The 27008-nt window shown below is 32.8% G+C and overlaps 1 protein-coding gene across 2 annotated transcripts in view; it reads right to left on the bottom strand.

Moving 5' to 3' along the window:
- Nucleotides 1-27008, bottom strand: part of POLA1 (DNA polymerase alpha 1, catalytic subunit) — a 343224-nt gene that overhangs the window by 196111 nt on the left and 120105 nt on the right. For both annotated transcript variants that reach the window (XM_051985075.1, XM_051985076.1), the window contains exons 31-32: nt 17138-17269; nt 12051-12225 (exon numbers count right to left, since the gene is read on the bottom strand). In XM_051985075.1, coding sequence (XP_051841035.1) covers nt 12051-12225; nt 17138-17269 — 307 coding nt within the window. The remainder of the gene's footprint in view (nt 1-12050; nt 12226-17137; nt 17270-27008) is intronic.

Raw genomic sequence — 27008 nt, forward strand, 5'->3', positions numbered from 1 at the left:
TAGAAAGGAAGCAGGTCAAAGTTTACATGATCGTCAACATTGGGATTGCATCTGTGAATGCCCATTATTATACTTTCAGCCTAAGTGAAGCAATCTTGGGAAGAAAAATGTCAGTGTCAAATATGAGAAAGGAGACGTCACAACAAATGAAGAAATAAGTGAAATAATTAGAAACTATTTTTGTCCAATTATATGTTAGCAAGAATGAATTAAATGAAATGGATAAAGATTTATAATACAAAATACCCAAATTGTTGCAAGAGAATTTAGGTCATCATCCCTAGAACAAAACATTGAAAAAACCATCCATTAAAAAAAAAAAAAGAAAACAACAACCCTTCTCCAAAATGGGAGAGAAAAAAATGGAGGGGGGAGGGAGGACATACAAACAGATAAATTTAAATTCTAGCAAGAAGTCAAAGTAAAAGAGAATTCTTACAAAATCTCTTCTATGATACAAATATATCTGTAATATTTAAATCTGGGAGAAAAAACAGAAAAAGAAAATTATATGCCAATATCCTTAATGAATAATGAAAGAGAATTCTTACAAAATCTCTTCTATGATACAAATATATCTGTAATATTTAAATCTGGGAGAAAAACAGAAAAAGAAAATTATGTGCCAATATCCCTAATGAATAATGAAACAAAAATATTAAATGAAAAATACTAACAAAGAGAATACAGAATATTTAAATGACCACATGCTATGACCAGGCTAGATTTATACCAAAAATGAGGGGGTACTCGATATTAAGAAAAGCATAATAACAAAAAAACCTAATTATATTTATAAATGCTTTTAAAAAGATTGATAAATGCTAGAGTCTTTTCCAATAAGATCAGGGGTAAAGCAATAATATTCATATATCACAAACATTATTTAATGTAGTGAGTGTAACCACTACCAAAGCAATAAGACAAGAAAACGAGGGAATAGGCAGAGGCAAAGAATTAACAAAATTATTGCTTTTTTGCAGATATGACAATCTAGAGAATACTAGGGAATAAACTAATCTAAACGGTAACTTTAGCAAAGTAGACCAATATAAAACATGCCAATACAAATCATCAGCCTTTCTATATATTACCAATAAATTCCAATAATAAGACAAAGGAGAAATCCATGTGTATGAAATACCTCAGAGTCCACCAAATTCTATAAATACAACTATAAAACATTCATAGAAAAAAAGATGGGCAAAAAATAATTGGAAAGATATTGTTTATAATTAGTCAGGCCAATTTAATTTAAAAGTAATAATCCTATCTCAATTAATTTACTTATTCCAGACTATACCTACCAACCTACAAACAAGCTATTATGAAGCAAAGAGCAAAGAAAATAACAACATAATTCAAGCGAGGGAAGATAAGTGAAATCAATTTCATGAAAAATAACAGAAAAAAGATACAGGAAAAAGCAATATCAGAACTCAAATTATACTACAAGTACATACTATTCTATCACCATATATATTTAGTACTGGTTACAAATAGAAGGGGTCAGGTGCACAAGATCTAAAAACAAATGTATGGTTTTAGATAAATGCCCAAATCCCAACTACTGAGGTAAAGCCTCATTATGCTGAGAAAATTGGAAAACAGTCTGGTAGCAATTAGGGCCAGAACAACATCTCATACCATGTACCACAAAAGGTTCCAAATGGATAAAGGATATGAATAAAAAAGTTTACATCATAGATTAGAGAAGCAGGGAATGAGACTTTGTAAATATAGAAAGAGGAAGAATTTGTGGCAAAACAAGGAACAGAGATTATCATAAAGATAAAACAGACAATTTCATAAGACAAAATTTAAAAGTTATTACATCACAAAAATCACAACAATAAAAATTATAAGGAAAACAACTTGGGATGGGGAAAGTTGTTGAAGCAAGTTTCTCTGATGAAGATCTGAAATACAAAGAATAAGAGCCATTCCTTAAGGAAGAATGGTTTAAAAACATGAACATACAGTTCTCAAGCAAAGAAATTTAAGCTATTAACAATTACAAGAAAAAACTGTTCAAAACCACTAATAAGAAAAATGTCAGTTAAAGCAAACTGAGTCCCAACTCATATCCATCAGAATTGCAAGGATTTTTCAAAAAAAGGAAAATAACAATACAAATTGACTGTAGGAGGACCGACACACTAAAATACTGCTAGTAAAAGGATAAACCAATTCTGAAAAGCAATTTGGAATTAAACCCCAAAATCATTAAACTGAGCCTCAAAAGGCACAAAACCTAGCACGACTACTACTATGTATATATCTCAGTGTTTGTCAAAGAAGGATGGAGAATGACTCAAAATGCACTTTTTTTGTTACAGTAAGGAACAGGAATCTAAGAGGATATCTATCAACTGTCAAACTGCTGAGCAAGTGAGGCATATGGATGTAATAAAATATTACAACTCATGAGAATGTTTCCTCATTGAAAATGACAAAAAGGACAGACTCAGAGAAACTTAAAAAAATGTATATGAACTAATTAGAAGTAAAGCAGAAGGAGCAAGAGAATTAAGTATACATTGTAAACAACACTGTTTAAAAAAAAAAAAAACTTGAAAAACTTAAGAACTCTGTTCAACGAAATGACCAATCATTTAGTACTCTAGAAGACTTAAAACAGAATATCCAATTTCTGACTGAAAGAAGAGGGACTAGAAGTAATGAGCTAAGACATTTTCAAAAACGGTCAAAATGTTGATCTGTTCTGAATGACTGCTTATTTGTTACTAAGGGAGAATTAGAAGGGGCAGAAGTGGCAAAGAAGAATTAGGGGAAGAAAGAGGCTGGTAATCATGCTGCTACCACCACCACTCCCTGCAAAAAAAGAAACTGAAAAACAAAAGAATGTCCTCATGGAAGCATAAAAAACAAACAAAAAAAACTCAACCCCAAAACATGTGCGCATGTGCACATGGACGTGCATGCACATGAGTACACACACAGAGGAATAGATAGGGAGGACGGCTTTGAAATTACTATTTAATTTATTATGTAATTTAAAACAAAAGGAGTTGTAAATAGAGGTTTGTGGCTTGACATATAATCCTCTTTTTCTGTTCTTTATATAAGGAAATGTTTGTTTCTCAATGTTAAATTCAGAATAAAAAAAATAAAAATTAAGGGGGAAAAGATACATTCTTGACCTTCAAAAAAATGGGTACTTAGTAAGTATAACAGAGAAATGTAAAGGAGTTTTTTTAAAATCATGACTGAAAAAAAAAAACATAAATCTACAAGAAAATGATCATTCCAGATTATTGACAGAGTCAAAAAATTTTCAGCAGAACTTATTTTGTGAACTGTTTCTTAAGTCTAACAGGCAAATGTAAAACAGATATTTCTTAATAAGAAAATATATAATAAGGTATTTTAAAATATAACATTAACCTGGAAAAATGCTTTCAAGGGAGGTAAAAAAAAAAGTTTGGCTTATAAAGAAGAAAAGTTCAAGAGTTGGGCATCTACAGATGTACTTAACTTATTCCTGCTTAAAATGCTTATAAGTTGCTTATTTTGTAGTCTCCACTTTACTAAAAGTTTTTTTGCTTATATCATAATTGTTTGGGGCTAGGGTGAAACAAAAGAAAAACGATATCTGGTGCTGCCACCTAGAGGTAGAGCTTTTGAATTTTAAAACACATGTCCAAAACAATACAGAACATAGATTATTTAGTACTCAAAAATTTGTCCACACTATTATCAGACCTAATACTCCAAATCTTTATTATACTTATCATAACATTCATCTTACATGTTTCAGAATTAGCAAAAAAAAAAAAAAAAAAAAAAAGCAAAGCAGCAAAGAGAATACATACACACACACACACACACACACACACACACACACACACACACACACACACACAACTATACTAAACTGCAGTACCAAACAGTTACCAAATGGTAACGGATAGAAAATTAAATTTTAGACTGTTAACCTCTTATATAAGCAACTACCTGGGGACAGTAGGCATTAAAGAACAAAGAGGATATGGTACTTGAGGAAAAACGCTTCTATTTTTAATGGAATGTTTTTGACAGATCACCTTAGGTGTTTACTAACACAGAGAACCAACCAAGAAACATTCATTCTCCTATTTGCATAAAGAGTAGTCAGTTATGGAAACAGAAATCTGTAATCTATTTCATAATAAACAGGCATGATAGAAATACTTTTTTTTTTCTTTTACTTTTATCATCCCTCCAGAGGACAATTATATATGTCTTCTTTACTCTGTTTCACACTACTTCCTTTTTTTCTATTTTCTCTCTCCTCCTTTTTCTCTTTCCCTTTAAAACCCTTCCTCCAGGCTTTCATAGACTTGTCAATGAAATGGCAATGGGACAGGAGAAAAACTACATCTTATTTTCACTAAGTTCTAACATATTTCCAGTTTCTTTCAATTTTGAATGTAGACAATAAAAATTATTTTGACAACGAGCCCATAGATTTCACCAATCTGCCAAAATGGTCAATGATAAAAAAAAGTTTTTAAGAAATTCTGGTCTAAAGGATAACAAAAATTCCTTTAAGGCAGACTTTTTGGAAAGCATGCTAAAGTTTCAAAGTTATTTTGTGAATTACCACTTCTATACCTGAAAGAGTTAATATAATTCACACTCAGGCAATAGTTTAAATATTAGGAAAAATGTTTCCTATCTGTTAGAAAAAAGTTCTACCACTTCAAAGTTATTGGCCTAGGCAAATCAATTAATTTCCCAATGCCCTAGACAACTTTCTGACATCGTAACAGCAGGAAAGATGTCAAAGCTATACATTAGTAGAGAGAAAATTGTTTGCCAGAAAGAAGCTCTCTACACTAATGAAATTTTAAGTCATTTTTCCTCACCATACCATACTACACAGAAACAAGACTGAAAATATGATTTGTATCTTCACAAAGATTATACATTATGTTCTGTAATTTTATGAAACATGAACCTGTTCTTGTGCTAATGACAAATAATAATAGCTAAAATTTATATAGCACTTAATTTGGCTAACACCTTACATACTTTATCTCATCCTCAAACTACCCTATAAGGAACTAAGAATGGGAGACACACTGTAGGTGACTTGAGAAAGGATTTGAACTCAGGTGTTCCTGATCTAAAGTCCAACATTCTGTCCACTACACCTGCACTGACCCTAGTTCTATCTTTCTCACACACTTGGTTGGTTTGACCTTCAGGATGTAAATCACTTAACTTCAATGGGCCTCAATTTCCTCATTTATAAAATGTAGGAGTTGGATATGATGAAGTCTATGAATTTATGATCCCATAACCATGGAAAAATAAATTCTAGGGATTATTTTACCTAACACTGCCACTGCCACAATGAGACTATGCAAATTTAAAGTAGTTATTATTAAAATCATGAATTGACCCATTTTTAAAAAACCCAAAGACACTAAGTAAATTTATTTTTGATTGTCTCTTCTATTGGATACTTAATTATTATGTCAGTATTTAATCCTATCTCATTTACCCCAAAACATTTAGAGTTCACATTGGAATAAGAAGGGAAGAAACTGTACATTTCGGAAAACAAAAGCTAAATGGGCTTCAAATTTTAGTGCAGATGATACCTAAAGAGTTGTTCTTTCTATTCAGGATTGTAGTTCTTTACAAATTTAATAACAACAATGTTACAGAGAGTTTACCAAAAAATTGAGCACTTATCTATGGAATAAGGACTTAAACAAAATGCATTAATAAGCATTTATTACATGATATTTTTAACCTATATCATCCAATTTTTATCTTGTGCCATCATTAGTGTGTCTGTATATTTTAATCAATAGATAAATACGATGTGTTGTTCAATTTAAATAGCCATCCTCTAGTCAACATATATCAAGGAACACAGGACATCTTTGTGGTGATTAGATGTCATCCTGTAATGAAGAAATATTCAGAGCATTTATTAATTTTTGCAAAGAGAAATCACTCTTTTTAAATTTAACACTGAAAGCTTGGCTTTCTTTTAAAGGAACACAACAGGAAAGGAGCTATAGAAAAAGAAAAAAAGTGGCTGAGAAATATAGTTGATTTCCACAAGAGTTTTAAAAATAAAAACTGTGAACTTAATAAATTTCTTATATGAAATTAATGCCATTATTCTAGATTTCTTTTGTAATAGCTAAAAGGACAAAAATGTAGCAAACTTCACTGAAGTTGCTATACTGTAATACACTTCATTATATAAACTACATTAAAAGCAAAAGAACTATTTTATGTGTGTGATTAGGCTTGTATTTTATGTATATATTTGTACACTTCAACTTATTTAACAGTGTCAGCTCACTACCTGCAGTTTTTAAAGAAAACAGATTTAGAATTTTAAAAACAAATTACAGTAATTTTATGCCAACAGCTCATACTTCTTAGAAGCTATGTACTCACCTAATATTCGCCTTATTATCAACACTATTTACCACTCCCACACTTTTTCAAGATAGCTAACCTTCCCAATTATAAACTGTAATGTTTTGTAAAGAATAACTTCTTTTTCATTTTGGAGAGATAGGAAAAGCAGAGATTAGGATCATGGTAATGTTCAAGTCTCTTATTGACTAAGGCAAGTCCCTAAGTAAGGGAAGGGATGAGTCTAGTAAATAAGTTGAATTATTACTATTCATAGCTTCATAACACTTAATAGCAGATGTAGATTCTGTTGGTCTATACTAACTAGACTAACCCTAAAACTACCGCATGACAAAGTGAGGCAGCACTGCCAGCTTAAGGGGGGCAGATGTCTGTGACTAATACAGAGTGTTCAAAAATGGAAACAGTTTAAGTAGTATTCCTAAAGACATTATCAGGAAAATTAGATCACAAAATAAACTGAGGTGGCAATGAATGCAAAGAAATCTAAAGTAATGTCTTTCTTCTCCTCCCCACCCCCAATATCAGTCAGTAAGAGGGACCACGTGACAAAGTGTAAATAATGTTGGCTTGGTTCTCAGAGCATTTGAGTTAAAATCCTACTCTAGTATTTACTTTCTACATGATATTGTCCTTTAGTGTATTCATCTACAAAATGGGGAATTTAGATTACTTAGCCTCCAAAGTTCCTTCAAACTTTAAAATTTCAATCCTAAAAGAACAAAGGATGGATAGAATGGGTGCTCAAAGGTCAAAGTACGAGGATGTATTAAGGAATGAGCTGTTTTCTGCTTTGAAAAAAAAAGGCAAAATGACACAGGAGAGGGAGAGGGAAAGGGAAAGAGGGAAAGAGAGAGCGAAAGGAAAATCAAGGTTCCAATCCTACCTTTGATATTTAAGGGTTGTTATGTAACTTCTATGTACCTCACATCAAATTCCTACAACTTACAGATGACTTGGCACCTGCTTTGGTAGAGGGGGTTCCTATACTGATGGAATCACAGATCTTTCAAATAATCTACTCAAATGATAAAAGTGGATAGCATAGAGAACATTCCAAATTTTTGGGAAGTTTTCTAATAAAACTGGGAGTGGTAATAAATTCTATTCTCTGTACCTGGGAGATAAGTTTGCACTAGAACTAAAGTTGACACTGTATCCATTATAAGTCAGCAAGTCCCTAGCAACGGAATTGGGAAAACAAAGTCTAAGGAGGGATAAACCATTCAAGCAAAGAAATAGCTGTATGCTGATCAATAGTAGGATTGCATCTGTGGGAGGTTCTGGTACTTCCAGTCCCAGACTCAAGGAAAAAAAAAAAGACTTATTAAGTCATCAATATAAGTCTTCTGGACAAAATGAAGAGATATGGACTTAATAATAATAACTGAATGGATTAAAAACTTCTGGAATAGCACAAAGATAATAAAAAAAGAAATTGATGAAATAAGGAAACTATTAAGTTAATGCTATTTCTGGACTCTTTTAAGAGGTCCAGAAACAAGAAAGTTGATAGTCCCCTTATAATCTCTTAGACTCCATCTAGTTTTAAGGCCTGGGTGTCACATTTAAGGAAGAATAGATATCATTACAAACTGATGTGTCTAAGAGGATGGCCGAGATGGTGAAAGGACATAAGAGCATAACCAAGGAAGTGGATGTACTTAGACTACAAGAAAAGACTAAGATTAAAATGAGATGCTAAGTCTTCTATTATAAGAAAACTGCATTAAATTTGTTCTTTGTAAGAGAAAAGCCAAGAAAAATATACACAATGACTATAATAATGCAAATGAAAAGAACATCCACCACAATCAAAAATGGATATTGCAAAATTAAAAAAAAAAAAAAAAAAAACAGGCCTCAAAGAAGAAGTAAGAGCAATAACTTCCTATCACACTTTCTGCAGTGTTTGAGGGAGAATGCACTTACAAGTATATTCTGGCACAAATCAGACTACATGATTTCTAAGGTTTATTCTATAAACCAGAATAACTTACATAGGTAAAGAAATAAGAGTAAAGAAAAAGATACAATTTGAGATACTCAAATGAGTTGTGTCTATGTCTATATGATCTTAACAGCCATATTGTATTTTACAGTAATTATGAAGTAACACTTCCCAGGTAGTCACAGGCCAGTGGTAAACTGATGCTACCAGCAGAAGCCAGAATTTTTGGAATGTACTATTATATGGGCAGTTAGATAGTACAGTAGTTAGAGTGTCAAGTCTAGAATCAGAAAGACTCTTCTTCTTGAGTTCAAATCTGGATTTAGACCATAGTTGCATGATTCTGTGACAAATCATTTACTCTTTGTCTCAGTTTCTTCAACTCTAAACTGGAGAAGGAAATGGCAAACTACTTCTGTATCTCTGCCAAGAAAAATCAAATGAAGTCATGAAGAGTAGGACACAAGTGAAATGACTGAGCAACAGCAACAAACACCATGAGACAGAATTACAAACTCAAATATTCAAATGAATGCTAACAATATGGGTTTTCCTTCCAATAATGCAGCTCACAGTCCATCACTGTTTATCCATCTTATGAAACTCAAGTCCATACTCTCCTCTAAATTTGCTATAAGGAGCCCACTCAATTATTCCTTGCTATCACCATGTGACCAATCAACCATTTTTTGCTCATATATTTATTACTGTTAAGCTGGGACCTCTTCAGGTGGCAAGAAGTGTTCTTATAATGAATTCCAATTCATATGTAGATATTTGTGAATGGGCAGTTACTAATCAAAAAGTTAACCACAGGTTAAGAAGCTATCACCATAACAAACTACCTGGCAGCTAGGAAGGGGTCCACTCACCACTAGTCACCTACAAGCATCAATACTCTATCCTTCTCCCCACACAACTATTAGTAACACTTCAGGGAAGCTTAACGTAGATTCATTTCTAAAGTATGCTACACAGAGACCAGTGACCTCTTTATTCTTGCATTTATTTATTAAAGCTGGCATTGTTATTGATTTATCCCTATGTGGGTCACAGAATGGTTACAAAGGAAAATGAAAATCAAGTTTCAATTCTAAAAAATCTATCTGTACTTCAGAACTATGCACACACACACACAAAAAAAAAAAACAATTACTGTATAGGATACAACATGTTAAAAAAAATTATCACAAATGAAAACAATATAATTAATATCTGTGTTTTCAGAAGTAATGAGGTTCTATCATTTTTTGGATCGTATTGTTACTTCTCACTTATCCATAGTAATTAAGGAGAAAAAAGAGGATGATATATGGTAATCCAAAATATACATGGCTAATGATCTAATATGAATACTCTTGAAAAATATCCACCTTCCCCATCTGTTTTACTTAAGGGTTACTTAAGTTTTTCTTTACTGAGAAGACAGTAACTGGGTAGTATAACATGATGACTAGTGTCAATACTGAAAACATATAATTTATAATTATGTATAAAAAATTGAATCTAATCAAGAAACAGTTATTAAACAATTAATATGTACTTAAAGTTACCTGGGAGACATAAATAATAAAATGTAATCTGTTATCAAATCTTTTGGGGGGAGACAGGTCACAATCATATGAAAGTTTTAAAATTAACAATAGTAAATATAAGAATCCTAGTGAGAACAAAGGAGAAATGTGTGAAGAGTTCAAAGACAGAGAAGTCACATTGAGCTGAAATAGATTGTAAAGGTTTCAGGGAAAAGGGAGAAATTAAAGGTGAAGAGGGTCTGACTAGGCAAAAACTAAGAAAAGAAATACAGGTAGGGAAAATAACATGGAAAAAAGGCATGAAAGTGGCAAAATGCCAAATATGCTCAAGAGAAAGTGAGTAGAACTAATGAGAGAAGACTAAAAACAAATTTAAACAAGGCTACAGAGGATTTTAGACATCAAAAGAAAGAATTTAGGCTTGAGACAACTCTGACAATGATATTTTGGAAAAAGAACTTATACCACTTAACAACTAATTGAATTTTGGAGAAGAGTGGAAAAGGGAAACAAAAGACATCAAGAAATCAATGATAACACAGATACATTGTTGGTGGAATCCAATCATTCTGGAGAGCAATTTGGAACTATGCTCCAAAAGTTATCAAACTGTGCATATATATACCTTTTGACTCAGCATTGTTTGTACTGAGCCTGTATTCCAAAGATATCTTAAAGGAGGGAAAGGGAAAAACATGTGCAAAAATGCTTGTGGCAGCCCTTTTTGTAGTGGCTAGAAACTGGAAACTGAATGGATGCCCATCAATTTGAGAATGGCTGAATAAATTGTGGCATATGAATGTTATGGAATATTATTGTTCTGTAAGAAATGACCAACAAGATGATTTTAGAAAGGCCTGGAGAGACTTACATGAACTGATGCTAAGGGAAATGAGCAGAAACAGGCAACAAGTTCAACTGTTCAGTAATGAAGAGAGCCATCTATACCCAGAAAGAGGACTATGGGATGTGAGTGTGGATCACAACATAGCATTTTCACTCTTTCTATTTGTTTGCTTGCATTTTTTGTTTTTCTTCTCAGGTTTTTTTCTTTCTTTCTAGATCCAATTTTTCTTGTGCAGCAAGACAACTGTACAAATATGTATACATATATTGGATTTAACATATTTTAACATATTTAACATGTATTGGATTACTTGCCATCTATAGGAAGGAGTAGGGGGAAAGAGGGAAAAATTTGGAGAAGGTTTTGCAAGGGTCATTGTTGAAAAATTACCCATCCATATGTTTTGTAAATAAAAAGAAATGTTAGCTTTGGCTAAGGGAAGAAAAAGAAATTAAAGGAATTAGAGTAGATAATGAGGAAACCAAATTATCACTCTTTGCAGATGATATGACGATATACTCAGGAAATCCTTGAGAATCAAATAAAAAACTATTAGAAACAATTCACAACTTCAGCAAAGTTGTAGGATACAAAATAAATCCACAGAAATCATTAGCATTTTTATATATTACCAATTAAGTCCAGCAGCAAGAGATACAAAGAGAAATTCCATTTAAATTAACTGTAGATAATGTAAAACATTTGCTAAGGCAAAGTACAAACTATATGAACACAATTAAAAACCTTTTCCATACAAATAAAATTAGATCTAATCAATTGGAGAATACAAATTGCTCATGTGTAGTATGAGCTAATATAATAAAAATGACAATATTATCTAGGGGAAAAAAAAAAGAAATCAATGATAACTGGTGTTTCAGTCTGAGAATGAAGAATGATGGCACTACTGACAAAAACCTGAAAATCAAAAACTGGAGCTATTTAGGGTGAAGATAAGCTAAATATAAGATATAACAAAACTGAAATGATTAAGTAGAAAACAAAGAATTTACGTTAAAATAAATACATGCACCCACCTTGTGTGAAAGATCGACATAAATAACAACTATGCTATCATTTATACCAAAATGCACAAGACCAATTAGTTATTATTAATTAATAACTTAGTTAAACTAAAAACAGTGAAGACAATAACCAAAATCTAAATAACCACTCCTTTGTCTTTACTACAAGTAAGAGACGTATAATCTCTCAATTAAAATTCTGATGATCACAATTCTCAAAGGAGCATTATACTTCTCTTGTTCTTTAAGTGTTTGCTCTTCACTGATTGCTGGGAGCTTACCTAACCATGTTGCAATAAGAGCAGCATCAACTCCATCTATTGGCTCACAGATTCGAGCCACAACAGGGTGGACCTGCTGTGACAGGTAGTACTGAGTATCGATGGTCAGATTGTCTTGTTTTTGCAGCTGCTCAGGGGCATAAGCTCTTTGACTGGCACTTAGGTTGGATCCATCCTGGGGGAAAAAAAGATATATCACATATAAATATCTGGAGGAAAATACTCAAATAGGAATCAAAGATAAAGAAGAGAAAAAAGGAGAAGTAATTGAAAAATGTTTGCACTAAAAACAAACATTAAACAAAGGAGCCATTATTATACATTTCATATGACCCCAAAAGTATGAAGAAAACCAAATGCTGATCTCCTAGTATCAAATATGGAGTTCAAGAATGTAAATCCAGCATGAGTCATGTTCTATTTTTTGGGTGACACATGAAACCAACAAGATGACACCCATTAGATTCAATAGTTCCATCTGCCACTTTAGAGAAACAAAGTGAGAACACTCTATAATAACCATTTAGTCTTATCAGAAATGCTTTTTAGGGATGATGATGAAAGGCATACATGCAATCCTTTCATTAGCTTAATAGTATCAATGTAAATACTGCAAGGACTTAAATTGCTGCCTAATAATGCATTCTTTATGGCTATGGGGCAAAATGAGTCCATTTAAGAAAAATAGTTGTGTATTTCACACCATATAAAAGACATACGGACAAGAAAACATGGCAAGGTGATGAAACCTAGTTGATAACCATATCCAACAAGAGACAATGGACAAGAATAATAAATAGCATAGAATACTTTTAGGACAACAGGGCTACAAAAACAAAATACCTAGCCACTAAAAAGAAAGAATGTGTCAAGCTCAAGCATATCTGGTACTATCCAAAGAAAAGAAAATTAGCCTTAGAAAGAATAACCCTTCTGAAATCTGCATCAAATTCTTCCTCTAGGAAGAGAAAAATTTATTGAATATAATTGGCTCACATAAGGCTTCTGTGATTTGTCATTTATGGAATGAAAAGTCATCACCATACTGGACCAACATCCAATAACACACACTACCTCTTTCTCTTGTCAGAAACATAATAGAATTTAATATTCAAACCACACAATTAAATTATGACTATTCACAGTACCCAGCTGTTCTGCAAAACTGATTATAATGTGAATCCTTCTATTCTTTTCTCTCTTGCAACAATCAACCCTTTCTCTGTGCTGAGGTCAGCCAAGTAATTCTACACACCGCTGCTTCTTCAGGAGGCACTGACAAGCTTGGACCACTTCTTCAAGTTACGCAATGGTTTAAATGAAAACACTTCTTTATTCTAGAGCTGGGATCTATGTGATTAAAGAATCTGAGATACCAAGCAAAATGGCAAACATTTCAGAGTCAAAGGCTGATCCTTACTGTAATGCAGAGAACAGAAAAGGACTACAGGATCCATTTCAGCAGGAGAGAGGAACTTACCATTAAAGGATTCTTTGACCTATGAAATATGCTCTCAACTTTTATTTCATGAGAGTATGCCCCCACTATAAAGCATTCACCCAACATTTCTTCAAATTATTTGTTACTTATGCAAAGATGTATCCCTACCTGATCCAGAGAAGACTCTTAAACTAGCACATCCTAATGTGGTGAGTATTTGCCTTCAAGGTTATCCTACCTTAAGTATCACAGAATCATTAAGACAAAACCAGAAGGGACTTCAAGGGTCATCTACTTACCTCCTCCTGATTTTACAGATGAATTAACTGAGGTACAATTACTGAGGGACACTAAATGACTTGCCCAAAGCCACACAGGCAGCTAAGCTGAAGGGTTTCAATTCTCTAACCTGAGTAACAAAGCCTTATACCTTGATTGGCTGATTTGTAACCTAAGTATATCTTCTCATCTGAAATAGTCTCTTGGAGGATTCTATAATGCAATCCTATGCTTCTAATAATTTTTAAAACTTTTTAATGCTGAAAGCTAATTGATTCAGACAAAAAGTTTTACTATTTCATACCACCAAGAACCTCATACAGGTACTCCAATACATCACCCAGCTAGATGGCACAGAGTGCTCAACAAGGAGAGTCAGAAAGGGAATTTAAATCTGGCCTCAGACACTTCCTAACTGTTTATAGACAAGTCACCTAACCCTGTATGCCTCAATTTCCTCATTTGTAAAATGAGCTGTGAAGGAAATGGCAAAACCACTCCAGTAATCTGTGCCAAGAAAATCCAAATTCGGTCACAAAGAATCAGACACAAATGAACAACAATTATATCACTGGTTAGTTGGATCAATCAACAACTCAATGACTGAAGAACCACTTTAGGGAACTCTGCTAGGCCCAGTGAAGAGTAGGTATCCATTTATTAAATACACCCCAGGGCACTAAGGAATCTAGGAGCCAGAGATAAGTTGTAGTAAACTTAATTGTCTTTTGCACAAAGCAAAATCAAGTTGTATAACTCGTAGATAGGATTTATTATGACATAAATACTATCAATTTCACAAATGTAATTATTAGAATATAACGTATATTTTAGAATATGCTTGCAGAGGCACTGCACATATTTAAGAACTCATTAAGAGGTATATTCAATCTTTTTTTCCATGCTCTTCAATGTGCATATGTGGTAATTTGTACACTTCACAGAGTTTCTACTTTACAGAGATACCAGGTGCAATAAGTACAGTGCCATTTCTAAAATGAAACAACTGCTGAAATCCTTTTTTGCTACTAAATAAAAAGCAAACTTGAATGAACAGGGCACTTCCATAATGAAATGAAAAATAAGTTTAAAACTGATTTTGGACATTGCTTTATTTTGTATATGAATCTGACATTAGATGATAACTAAGAAGTCCTTCTATACTTTCAAAACTCATTTGGGGTTACAAGTAATTTTTTCAAGAATTTTAAACATGAAAATATCTTTCATATATATTTGTGTGGCATTAACTTTTGATTCAGTGACCAAAAATAAACAAAATTTGAATTCCTTAATAAAATAAGCTACTTCAGAAAGATGGTTGAAAACAATAAACAGAAGTAAACTGAATTTACTGGACTGTTAACAATGCAGACACTACCTAACTATGTAAGAAAGGAGAAGATATCTTTAAGTGGAATATTCAAATGCTAAAGAAAGGAAATGAGACTTTATGAGTGTAGAAGTGATTAAGTGTAGGTCCCTATTTCCAGTTCTCCAAAAACATGTGGTTTCATTTTTAGTCATTATTTTTATCATACGTACATAATTCTTCAAATTCTTATGTTACTATCTGCCCTTATTAATCATCGAATAGTTGCTCCATGTATGTGAAGACATAAGTGAAAAAAAAAACTATCCTATTCACCAAAATCTTTATTTGCATAATATGAAAATTGTTTTCTGAGATGAGACTTGTCAGCACAAATATGCAAAGCACATTAAGGGCCTGAACTAGTCAGACATTTATGGAAACATTTTCCTGCAGGAATTGGCTCAGTGTAACAGTTCTTAATCAAGAATAACACTAGGAGGGAGACAGAGTCAAGTGTTGATTCACGTCCATGTACTTAAGTCATCTGTTACGTACATTATCAACAATATATGGGGAATATTAGTAAAATATGTTTAAAATTTTTAAAAAGTTCTTAAGTATTTAAAAAGTCCCAGATTTGTATCCATTATAAAAAATCAATCTCATTATCAAATGATGTATTTTGTTACAATATATATATGACTAAAAACACCTACTACTTAAGACATTTTTTTATTTATAACATCTTTCCAGAAATACAAATAAAGAAAATAATGCTCAAAATTTTTTGTCATCAATTTTCCCCCTTTTTGAGCCATTGGCTTTCACGGTTAACTTCCAAACAACAAAAACCAAACAACATTATTTAAAGGCTAAGCAATTTTTTTGTTTTGTTGTTTTTTTAAATAAAAGAATCATCTTCTTGTCTAGACCCTCAACAGAGATGGAAACATTAATTCAATGGAAACCAGAATAGCCTATTGTCTTGTTGGCAAAAAAAGTCAACACAAAGGGTGACAATTTTCTTTCCAAAGACCTACCTGAGAAGTCAGCTTTTCTTGTTACATGTGCAGGATGGAGAGCATCACTATTTCAACTAGTCAATGCCCACATAGCTTTCTTTGCATATTAACACTTGTGTTAAGTCTTGTGTTTGTCAATTTTTTTCATTAATACAATTGACAACCATATAAATAAGATAAAAAAAATAAATTGTTTTAATGAACTTACATTAATCTAGAATAAAAAACAATTTACCTTACAGTGAACTTCAGGTTGTAATAGGTACTTTTCTTATGGGATTGGAGAAAGGAAAAAGGCTAATAGTTTATATAGAGCCTACTATGTACTAGGCATCACATTAAGTAGTTTCTACAAATATTATCTCCTTTGATCCTCATGACAACCCTAGAAGATAATGTAACCGCCTCCAATTCACAGTGGAGGAAACTAAGGCAAAAAGAGGGTAAATGGCTTGCTACTTTAGACAAAGGTCTGAGGTTTCACTTAAACTCAGGCTTCCCTTTTGCCAAGCCCAGTACTATATTCACTATACCATCAAGTGCCTCTAGGACTAGACCCATCATGCCAAAATCACAGCAGCAAACCAGAAAATCCTGTTCAGAACATTGTTATGAAGTTTAAGTGAAAAGGTATTACATGATCTAGGATATACTGCAACATATTTAACATATATAGGACTGCTTGCCATCTAGGGGAGGGGGTGGAGGGAAGGAGGGGAAAAATCAGAACAGAAGCGAGTGCAAGGAATAATGTTGTAAAAAAAATACCTTGGCATGGGTTCTGTCAATAAAAAGTTATTATAAAACAAAATAAATAAATAAAAATTAAAAAAAAGAAAAAGAAAAAAAGAAAAGGTATTACATGGAACAGGGTTATTTTTAAAATAAATAGACCAGACAATCTCATTACAATTCAGCACATTAGTAAGATACTAACATTAGTACAATAGGTATCAATGTATTCTGGTGCTGAACCAATAGATCCGTAAGGTACATTTAGGAAAAGACCAATTAATTAAAATAATTTTACCTGACAAATAATATATGACACAGTATCTCCAGCTTTAACTTTTTTGCCTCCATGAGAGTTTATCCATATAGCAACATGAACATGTGGTAGGCTTTTCTTGTCAGGGTAATCCTGAGGATCCTTTGTCAATGCCTTAAATAAATAAATAGATAGATAGATAGATAGATAGATAGATAGATAAAAAAGGAAGAAACATTCCCAATAATTTAAAAGAAATTTTCACAAAGATATATAAACACATATATGGAGAGGGAAAATGTTATCAATATAATAATTATGTACCATTAAGTATCTATCAACTCAGAAACTGTCATAGCATGCCTAATGATCATATCTTCATGTTATTTCTTTGATCTAATAGACAAGTCAATCTAATAGAAATGAAATACATTCATTTCTAAGGTTTAATATAAGTAAAAATAATAAAAATCTTAAGTAAACTAAGAACTGAAACATATAGAGTATTACAAAGTTTTCAAGTTAAATAACTTTATGCAATTATCCCCTCCTAAATTAACAGAATGAATGAAATTAGTCATTAATGATTATTGAGACAAGCTGGGTTATTTGGAATAGAGTTGTTTTCTTATTGTCTAATCTCTCTCCATCTCCTATCTTTCATAGTCTTTTAAATTATTAAGTTTGTTTTTTTAAGGTCCTATCACATGCCATGCATTGTGCTAAGCAATAGAGATAGAGAGACAAGAAATATACTTCTTGAATATATATATATATATATGTATGTATGTATGTATGTATAAAGGTGTTTCACATTCTATAATGCCCATTTTGATTTTAAAAAACCTATCGGAATCACTGATTCAAGAAACATTTATTGACCATGTACTATATGCAAAGTGCTAAGTGGTATTGTGGGGGCATTCAGAAAAATTTTTGCTTTAGTATCCAAAATTTAAACCTACTGGACTCTATTATGATCTAGCCCCCCAGGAACCATTTTATAATCAGGAAATTCATCATTAGATTGCACCAATCTTAATATTCATATTTCATCAAAGTTCTTAGTACTCTCTGTCCCTCTGATTTAGAGAACAGTGCAAAAAACTCCTCTTAAAGCCTCCTCTTAAAGAAGGTCCTCAGATAAGTTATTTCTTCACTTCCCACCTGGATATATTCTTTTAGATTGGATTCCATCAAGATCATACATGTGGCCTGCTTGGTATCTTCTATCTCCCATCCCATTTTTCCTTTTGTAGATTTTCCTCCTCCATCAAACAGTCAGCTCTTTGAAGGCAGATAATCTTTGTTTTTGTATTCAAATCCCAAGCAAATAGCACAGTGCATGGGATAAAGCAGGTCCTTAAAAAATGTTTAATGACTTAAAAGACTGATTTCTATTGCCACAGTATCTCTTCATCCAACTCTCCTCGTGTGTGTGTGTGTGTGTGTGTGTGTGTGTGTGTGTGTGTGTGTGTGTTTTGCTGAGGTAATTGTGGTTAAGTGATTTGCCCCAGGTCACACAGCTAGGAAGTGTTAAGTGTCTGAGTTTACATTTGAACTCGGGTCCTCCTGACTTCAGGCCGAGTGCTCTATCCACTGCTCCACCTAGCTGCCCCTATACAAGCCCTTTTGTTTCTACTTCCACAGCTACCTCTTTACTTCAAGTACTCATCAATTCTCACCCAGACCATTGCAATAATCTCATAAAGCCTTCTTTCCTCAGGAGTCTCTCCACTCTAGTGAATATTCCACACTGTTGGTTCTTTAAATATAGATATGACTGTTTCACTCTGCTCAATAAATTCCCATAGCTCACCTCTGCCCCTAAAATAAAATACATACTTCTCTGTTTAGCTTTCAAAGCCCTTTATTACATGGCCCCAATCTTTCTTTGCAAAGTCAAGGGACAACTCTCCTCTTGAATAAACAATTTCTGGACTTCTCTCTTCCTCTTACATGACTTCCAGCTCTCATATCTCCATGCTTTTATACTAGCTATGTTCTATATGTGAAATGCAAGCCCTTTTTCCCTCTTTGTCAAACTTATGGGATTTCTACATGAAAATTTTCCTGATTCCTTGTCAATTGGTAGGACCTTCCCTCCCAAACTATACCTTTGATTACTTGAAACTGAAAAGCTTCTGCAAAAACAAAATTAATGCATCTAGGATAAAAAAGAAAGTGGTCGAACAGGAAAAAAAAATTCTTTGTACCAATAGTCTCTTTATATAATAAAGGATATGGTATCCAGAATATATAAATAATACATGCAAATATACACATAAGTTATACATAAAAACACAGTGACTCTAATAAAGGTCGTTCTTCCAATATAATGATTAGAGGTTATAAATAATTTACAAAATAACTCCATTGTATTCATAATCATGTTTAAAAAATGCTGTAAAGAAAAAAAAAAAAGAAAAGAGAAATGCAAATCAAAACAGTCCTGAGACTTCAACTTCTACCATGCAAATTGGCAAAAATGAACACATGGCAATTGTAAATGTTGGAGGGGTTGTAGAATGATAGGCACATTTATACAATACTGGTGGAGCTGGGAAATGGCACAACCACTTTGGAAAGTATTTAAAATTTTGCAAATAACACAATTAAAATGTCCATCACCTTTGAACTAGACTCCATTATAGGGCTTGTAACACAAGGAAAGCCTCTTTAAGAAAGTACGGTATAAAATATTTATAGTGACTTGCTGAAGCAACTGGGGTTAAGTGACTTGCCCAGGTCACACAGCTAGAAAGTATTAAGTATCTGAGGCCACATTTGAACTTAGGTCTTCCTGAGCTCAAGACCAGCATTCTATCACTGTGCTATTTAGCTGCTTCATAGCAGCATTTTTTTAAAAGGAGGTAATTGAAGTTAAGTAATTTGCTCAGGAGAAACCAGCACTTTTTGAGATAGGTAAGAATTAGCCATAAAGTAGATGCCCATCAAATGAAGAATGGCTAACAAATTATGTATGGTATATGAATATAATGGAAAATAACTGTGCTGTAAGAAATGATTTGCAAAGAATATAAAGAACTATGAAAAGACCTATATGTATTGACACACAGTAAAGTAAACAGAACCAAGAAGCAAATATATTCAGTAACCGTAACAATGTAACTGAAAAGAACTACATAGCAAAAATCAAAAGTAAATGTAACACAATTAGAAAGATTGAGTAGGCAGCAAATAAAAAGAGAAGAGAGGACATCTCAGACCATTTCATGAATGTGGGAAATCTACAGATATTACACATAGTATATATTTTGAGACTTTTTCAATGTATTGATCAAATACTGCTTTTTTCCTCTCTAAAATTTTACTTATCATGATGTAAAAAAACCCCAGAAGATACCATTAAAATCAATTTTTTAAAAAAAGTCTATCATCTCTCCTTTGTCCATTTCTGTGGAGTTTCACTTATCTACAGAGTTCAATTTCCATTCCTTTCTCTGTACTGTTCATCTTAAGTCTCCTACCACTCTAAAATTAAGGAATTCGATGAAAGTTTCTTATTCATTCTTTCTCTTTAGTTTTGAGTCTTTTCCTGAATCTGTCTGTCCCTACTTTTTTCCTTCATGACGCTCTGTAAAAGTTGTTCTATACTATCTTAAAACCTAAAATATTGGATTTATAGAAAATGGGATTATTTCTTTCTCTCAATTATCAATTCATTTCTTTTATATACTTCATCTTGATTTTTATACATATACATATATGTATGTATATATCCTAAATTTTATCTTTTTAATTGAACTAAATACAAAATAAGAAAAATAGAAAAAAGCAGAAAAGCAAAATAAAAAAATGAGAGAACACATATGATAAAGGAGATTATATTCATGATTTTTGCTTCTTTTATCTTTGCTTCCTTGTAGATTATTCTTTTGTCCTCTGCTGTTGCAATTTTCCCTTTCATCTTTCCCTACTTGCCCCAAACAGGCTGCAGTTAAGCACAGATATATATACATATCTATTTATACATTCACACCACACCCACACATGTACATATAGTTATATACGTATATGTATGTATATAGTTACATATACCTCTACATGCATACATACCCACATATACTGAGGCACACACATACACATTTACCATTCATCTATAACAATATTAATATGGCTGACATATAATACAGATTTCTCTCTTGATTGAATATTTAAGTTTTACTTTGTCTGAAACCAAGTAGCTGTTTTTCCCTAATAAATTCTACTCCTAATACTTGCTGTAGTATTATCTAGTTTTCTATATCTTCTTTTTTATTTCTGCTAACTCTTCTACTTTAATCCTACACCTTAACTATCCTTTAACACCCCATCCCACCCCCACCCCTTATGGATCCCCTCCCTTGTTTTTTCTCCCTCTAACCTTTTCCTATTGATCTACACATCTTGTCCCATGACCATAACTATACATGCCCTTCTAGACCTCACCTTATCCTTTATCCCTTGCCCATTAATCTATATACTTTGTCCAATTGCCATAAATCTACACCTTTTCCTAATCACTCCTCTCTCATTTTTTTTTTTTTTTTAGGTTTCAGAGAATTCTATCCCCTTCATGGTACCTGTAGATGTATTGTGTATGTGGTTTTTTAATCATATGTAAACTTTTCATTTGATTTCTTGTATACACACAAATATGTGTGTGTGTGTGTGTGTGTATATATACATATATTCATACACACTAATCCTATGGTTTTCTAAATAATTACTCTTGGAATATGAAAAGTTTTTTATTTGATTCCTAATATGAGGCTTTCAAAACTATAAGCCCTCTTCCCCACTCTAATGCCTGTGTCAGTTCTTCCATTGCACCTCATTTATATAACAATTACTATTTTTACCTTTTCTAGATAGTTTTCCTCTTTAGAATCAAGTCATACTCAAACTCTGCGCAATCTTTCTTTTTGAGCTATTCAATTACTGATGTCAAGTTTAAATACATGGTATATATTTCCATGTAAAGAACACAAACAATTTATCCATGTGGAGTTCCTTGAAATTAATTTTTGGTGTAGGTTCTTATGTGTTGGAATCTCCATTAACTGCTAACTCATTAAAGTTGATGTTTGGGGCCAGAACCTGAAACAAGGTACTAAGCAGAACTAATTGATACAATGCTTGTGTTCACACCAGTACCCACTGTATTTCACAATTATGGGAGATTCACAAAGTAAACTTAGTAACTTTGTGAATTCACACCTCCCTTGGGTGTGCCTCCAGAAAGAGGAGTTAACCTTTGGGAAATCACATATAAAGAGGTTCTTAGCTTCGGGTTAGTTAGTTACTTCGGGTTAGGGAGAGTTCAGCTGAATTATATTGGAGAAGAGCACTCTGGGATAGACACAGAGCACTCTGAGAGAGCCAGAAGCCCTCTCTCAGAGGCAAGAAAGATTCATTACAACTTTTACCTTGGTGCTGGCTGGAGGCAGAGGCAGAAGCAAAGGACAAAGCTGCAAGAGCTCTTCAGAGGCAAGATTCAACTTGGTGCTGGCTCTGGAGGCTGAAGGAAGCAGAGGCAGAAGCAAAGGGCAAAGCTGCAAGAGCTCTTAGAACCAAGGGGAGAGAAAGGCCTCTAAGAAAAGCTAATCGGGCTATAGAGGAAACCATAAAAGATCTGAACTTTTATCACCTGGCTGCGTTTTGGGTGATTATTACTCTTAACTGATACTAAGACTGCCTCCAGAAAACCTCCCCGAGAAACCTGCTTTCTCCCAGAGAGAACCACCATTATTTTATTTTAAAAGAAGAAAATCACCACACTTAAGAAATTTTCTATTAAGTTTGAGTTTCACTGAGATAAAGTCCTGAATATCTGGAAGTTTGTTTAATGTCCTTTTTTTGTTGTTGTTCAATATTATGGATAATTTTGCTGGATATGATATTTTTGGCCACAGGTCTAGTGCTTTTTGATTGCCCATATATATAATTTATTATAGCTGCTTAAAAATTTTGTAAAATTCTGATTGTAACTCCAATATATTTGAATTGTTTTGTTTAGTTTGTTTCTTGCAAAGCTTTCTCACTGATCTCAGGGTTTTAAAATTTGGCAATAATATTTCTATTGTTTTCCACAAAAGATAGAAGTGGTGACTGGTGGATTTTTTATATTTCTACTTTCCCCTCATGTTCTATTTACTCCAGTACAATTATTTCTTTCATTATTTTTCTGGGTTTTTTTTTTTTGGGGGGGGGGGTCTAATTATTCTTATATTTTCTCTTCTTGATCTGTTTTCCAGATCTGCTATTTTTCTTATGCTTCACATTTTATTCTATTTTTTCATTCTGTATATTTTGTTTTGTTATTTCTTGGTCTTTTATACCATCACTGGCTTCCCTTTGCCCAATCCTAATTTTAAAGAATTACTTTCTTTTTTAAGATTCTGTATCTCCTTTTCTAGATGGTTAACTTTTCTTTTTCCTTATCTTGTTTTTCTTGGTTTGTCTGTTTTTAAAAGTTTTTTTTTTAATTTTTTCCTCAATCTTTCTCATTTGATGTTTAAAGGTTTTTTGGTATGTTTTTTTTCTGAGTTCTATAAATTCTTTCTCAACAGGGAATCATTTTACATTACTATATGGGGTGGAAGAGAGTCTTTTTTTTTTTTTTTTAACTTCCTTATCATGCTCTGTAGATGAACCCAAGTCTTTCCTATTCCCACAGTAAATTGCTATAATGGGATTCTTTTTCCTTTGTCAGTTTTTTTTTTTTTTTAATGAAAATTTACTATTGTAACCATCTTTAATTCTGAGGAAGGCAGGAAAGGTGTGTCTAGCTTCACTTCAGCCTCCCTTCTGATCTGGAACCCCAAACCAAGAGCTCCTCTTGTAAGTACTGGCAGCCAACAGCACTGCCCCACTGTCTCTGTACTCATTGGCTGTGCTGGTTCCTTCTCTCCCAGGGACATGTTCCAGAAACATAGCTAGGCCAGGTATGCTTGATGAGCTGAGATTCCCTCAGTCTCCCAGGACTTAGTCCCTATTATTCCTTGATGAGGCTTCAACAGAACCCAGCTAACTCCAGGATTCCCCACGTGTTGTTTCCAAGGAGCTAACATGGAAGTATTAGCACTTCATATCAGTTAATCCCCAGTCTGGGATCTTTCTTCGATTTTCTTGGTTCTTCCCCAACTCTTCTTTGTGTTGCACCAGTTTATGTACACCCTGAGATGCAAATTTGTTCTGTTTGTGAAGGAAATTTGAAGAAATTAAAATTTTCTGACCTATTCTGCCCTGATCCCAGAATCCTACCTCACTTAAATTCTTTTATTGGTTGATGTTCTTTATCTTCTTGCATCTCTCAGACAATAACATATTATTTTGTGTACGTATATTTTAAGGAAAATCAAACGACTTTCCTAACCCACAACCATAGCTTTGTCTATCTCTTAGTCTTATGAAAATAAATATTTTATTGTTATCTGGAAGTGTTTAAAATTTCCTTCTCTTTTGTCCATGTTGAAAACCTTACTCATTTTTTTTTTTTAAGAATGACTCATATTCTCTTTTGTAGAATATCCAGTTATTTTCTGTGACACTTTGGCTCAGCTTTGCCAACTGTGTTTTTAAATGTGTCAAATGATATTTGGGATTTTTTTGATTTGTATGTTTGTTTTTGAAAACCACAAGCAAAATTTTCATTTCTTGTATATTCAATATGTATGTGTATATATGTAAATCTATTTACATGCACATACTCATAAACTAATCCTGTGATCTTAGAATATAAAAGGTTTTTCCCTTGATTCTTGAAAAGTTTGTTTTGTTATTGAAACTGTAAAATCTTACTACAATGTTTCTTGATGAAGTAAAGCAAGAAATTTCATTCTATTAGTGTTCTAAGGGCTCCCATTTGTTGTATTTTGTCATCTGCTTCTAATATTTCTAGGACATTTATCTGTATGATTTTTGGAAATTTGGTATTACATTTATAGAGGTTTTATTTGTTTTGTATTTTTTACTGATGCTCTTATGTAGAGACGGAATGTAAAAGAAAAAAAAAATATATATATATATATATATATAAATAAATCCATTACTTTTTTCTTTTTTTTTCTGTTTTACTTTTCTCTTGTGATTCTTCTTCTGATTTCTCTCTCCCCACAGTCATAAGGAAATATGTTATAAAAAAAAGTGAATGTACATGTATAACCAAAAATAAAGACAAAGAAATAATCTATTCACCCTCCCAAACACACACACACACACACACACACACACACACACACACACACACACACGCACTTGCACGCACGCACATGCACACAAAATAATGCTCTTCTGGAAGAACTAGTCTCTTAAATTGCCTCTACTTAGTCAAGTATTCTTATTTAATGGAATTTTTATATTTTTTGGTTTTGTTCAATTCATTTTCCTTTTGCCTATGCATCTTTGTGTTTTAATTCTGATCTCTTTTTCAGTAAACCTACTATTCTGAATAGTCTCAATATTTTGTTCTAAATCTTTTTCCTTTCCTTCTTGAGTTACAATTTCTGTTATAATAAAAATATTTTTGCTTAATTCTTTGATTGGCTTTCTGAACCACTCTAAGTCAGTGACTTAGTGACTAAGTGACATTACCGGAATGTCATATTAGAGGGCTTTGAGAAATATGTTTTAAAATGCTTTCATTGGACTGCTTTTTCCCTTAGAAAACTAGCATTGCATAAAATCATATTCTCAAGGGGTCCATTGGGAACAATGATGCAGAAAAATAGGAAGAGAATACTATAATTCTATATTACTATACTATACTATTAATATTAGATACTATACTATTATCGACTCTTTCAAGTCCTACTCTTTTGGGACTCTACTCTGTTCTCTCTGAAAACTAACTTTATTCAGACTCTTATCTTACCCGAAGAGAGTGTCAAAAAGGTGTTAGAGGAAATGAGGGACTCAGTGACCTTGTTGAAAGTAAACATTAATAAAGACGTTGGCTTAAAGTCTAGTTTTCATTCTCCACTTTTTCTGAATGATTTTCGTTTACATAGTATGGTTTATAATCAGCACCACATTTACTGAAAACTTCATCCTTGATGAATTTCTCTCTTAGGCTCCTTTAAAAAAAAAATCCTGTGTTCTTTTTTGTTTGATTCCTGGTCCTCAGCCCTTTTTTGTGTATGGTCCACAAATGATACTTCCAAGTGGCTAATTCCAAAAGGCAATACATGAAACTGGAGTATCCCTAAGGCCCATAGGCCAACTTTGATCATATAGCTATTGCCCAGAAGAGATGGGGCAAGTGTGGTTATAGGATGGGAGAGGGAAATTAGAAGTTGTACTAGGTGTAAAAGCACTAGTGATAAACAGACAAATTAACAAGTTTTCAGGTACTTTTTCTGTAAAATATTACATTAAGGTAGATTCTTCCAATTTTCCTCTTCGCATTAATAATGATTTTGTGAAACTTAGGTGGAATTCTTTTCCCCATTTATTTGACATGGAGAGAGGACAGCTGAGATCTAGCTCACTATATCTTCCTATGATATTCCCAGGATTATAGATTATATATTCTTACTGAAATTTGACCTACTTTTCAAACTGTGTTGGTAGAGTCTTAAGAGTTTTAAATTTTTATGAATTTTATTGGAATACGGCTTTTTTAGCTAATCATATCACTTCAATGCTCAAAAACCTTTTAATCCTTACCAAGTAAAATTTAAATTTTTATCTTGATATTCCAATACTTCTATTATTTAAATTCAACCATACTTCTAGCTTTATTTCACATTAATGCTCTAAAAAATTTGGATTTTATCCCTACACCTACCACACCCTGCCCATCCACCAAAACAAACAAAAAAAGTTCTGATTGCTTAGATTAATATCTTTCCCTGCACCAATTGTAACACAATAAAATCCTACTTATTCTTCAAGGCACAAGTCTAAT

The sequence above is a fragment of the Antechinus flavipes genome, chromosome 3 (genome assembly GCF_016432865.1).
Source record: "Antechinus flavipes isolate AdamAnt ecotype Samford, QLD, Australia chromosome 3, AdamAnt_v2, whole genome shotgun sequence".
Lineage (NCBI taxonomy): Eukaryota > Metazoa > Chordata > Mammalia > Dasyuromorphia > Dasyuridae > Antechinus > Antechinus flavipes.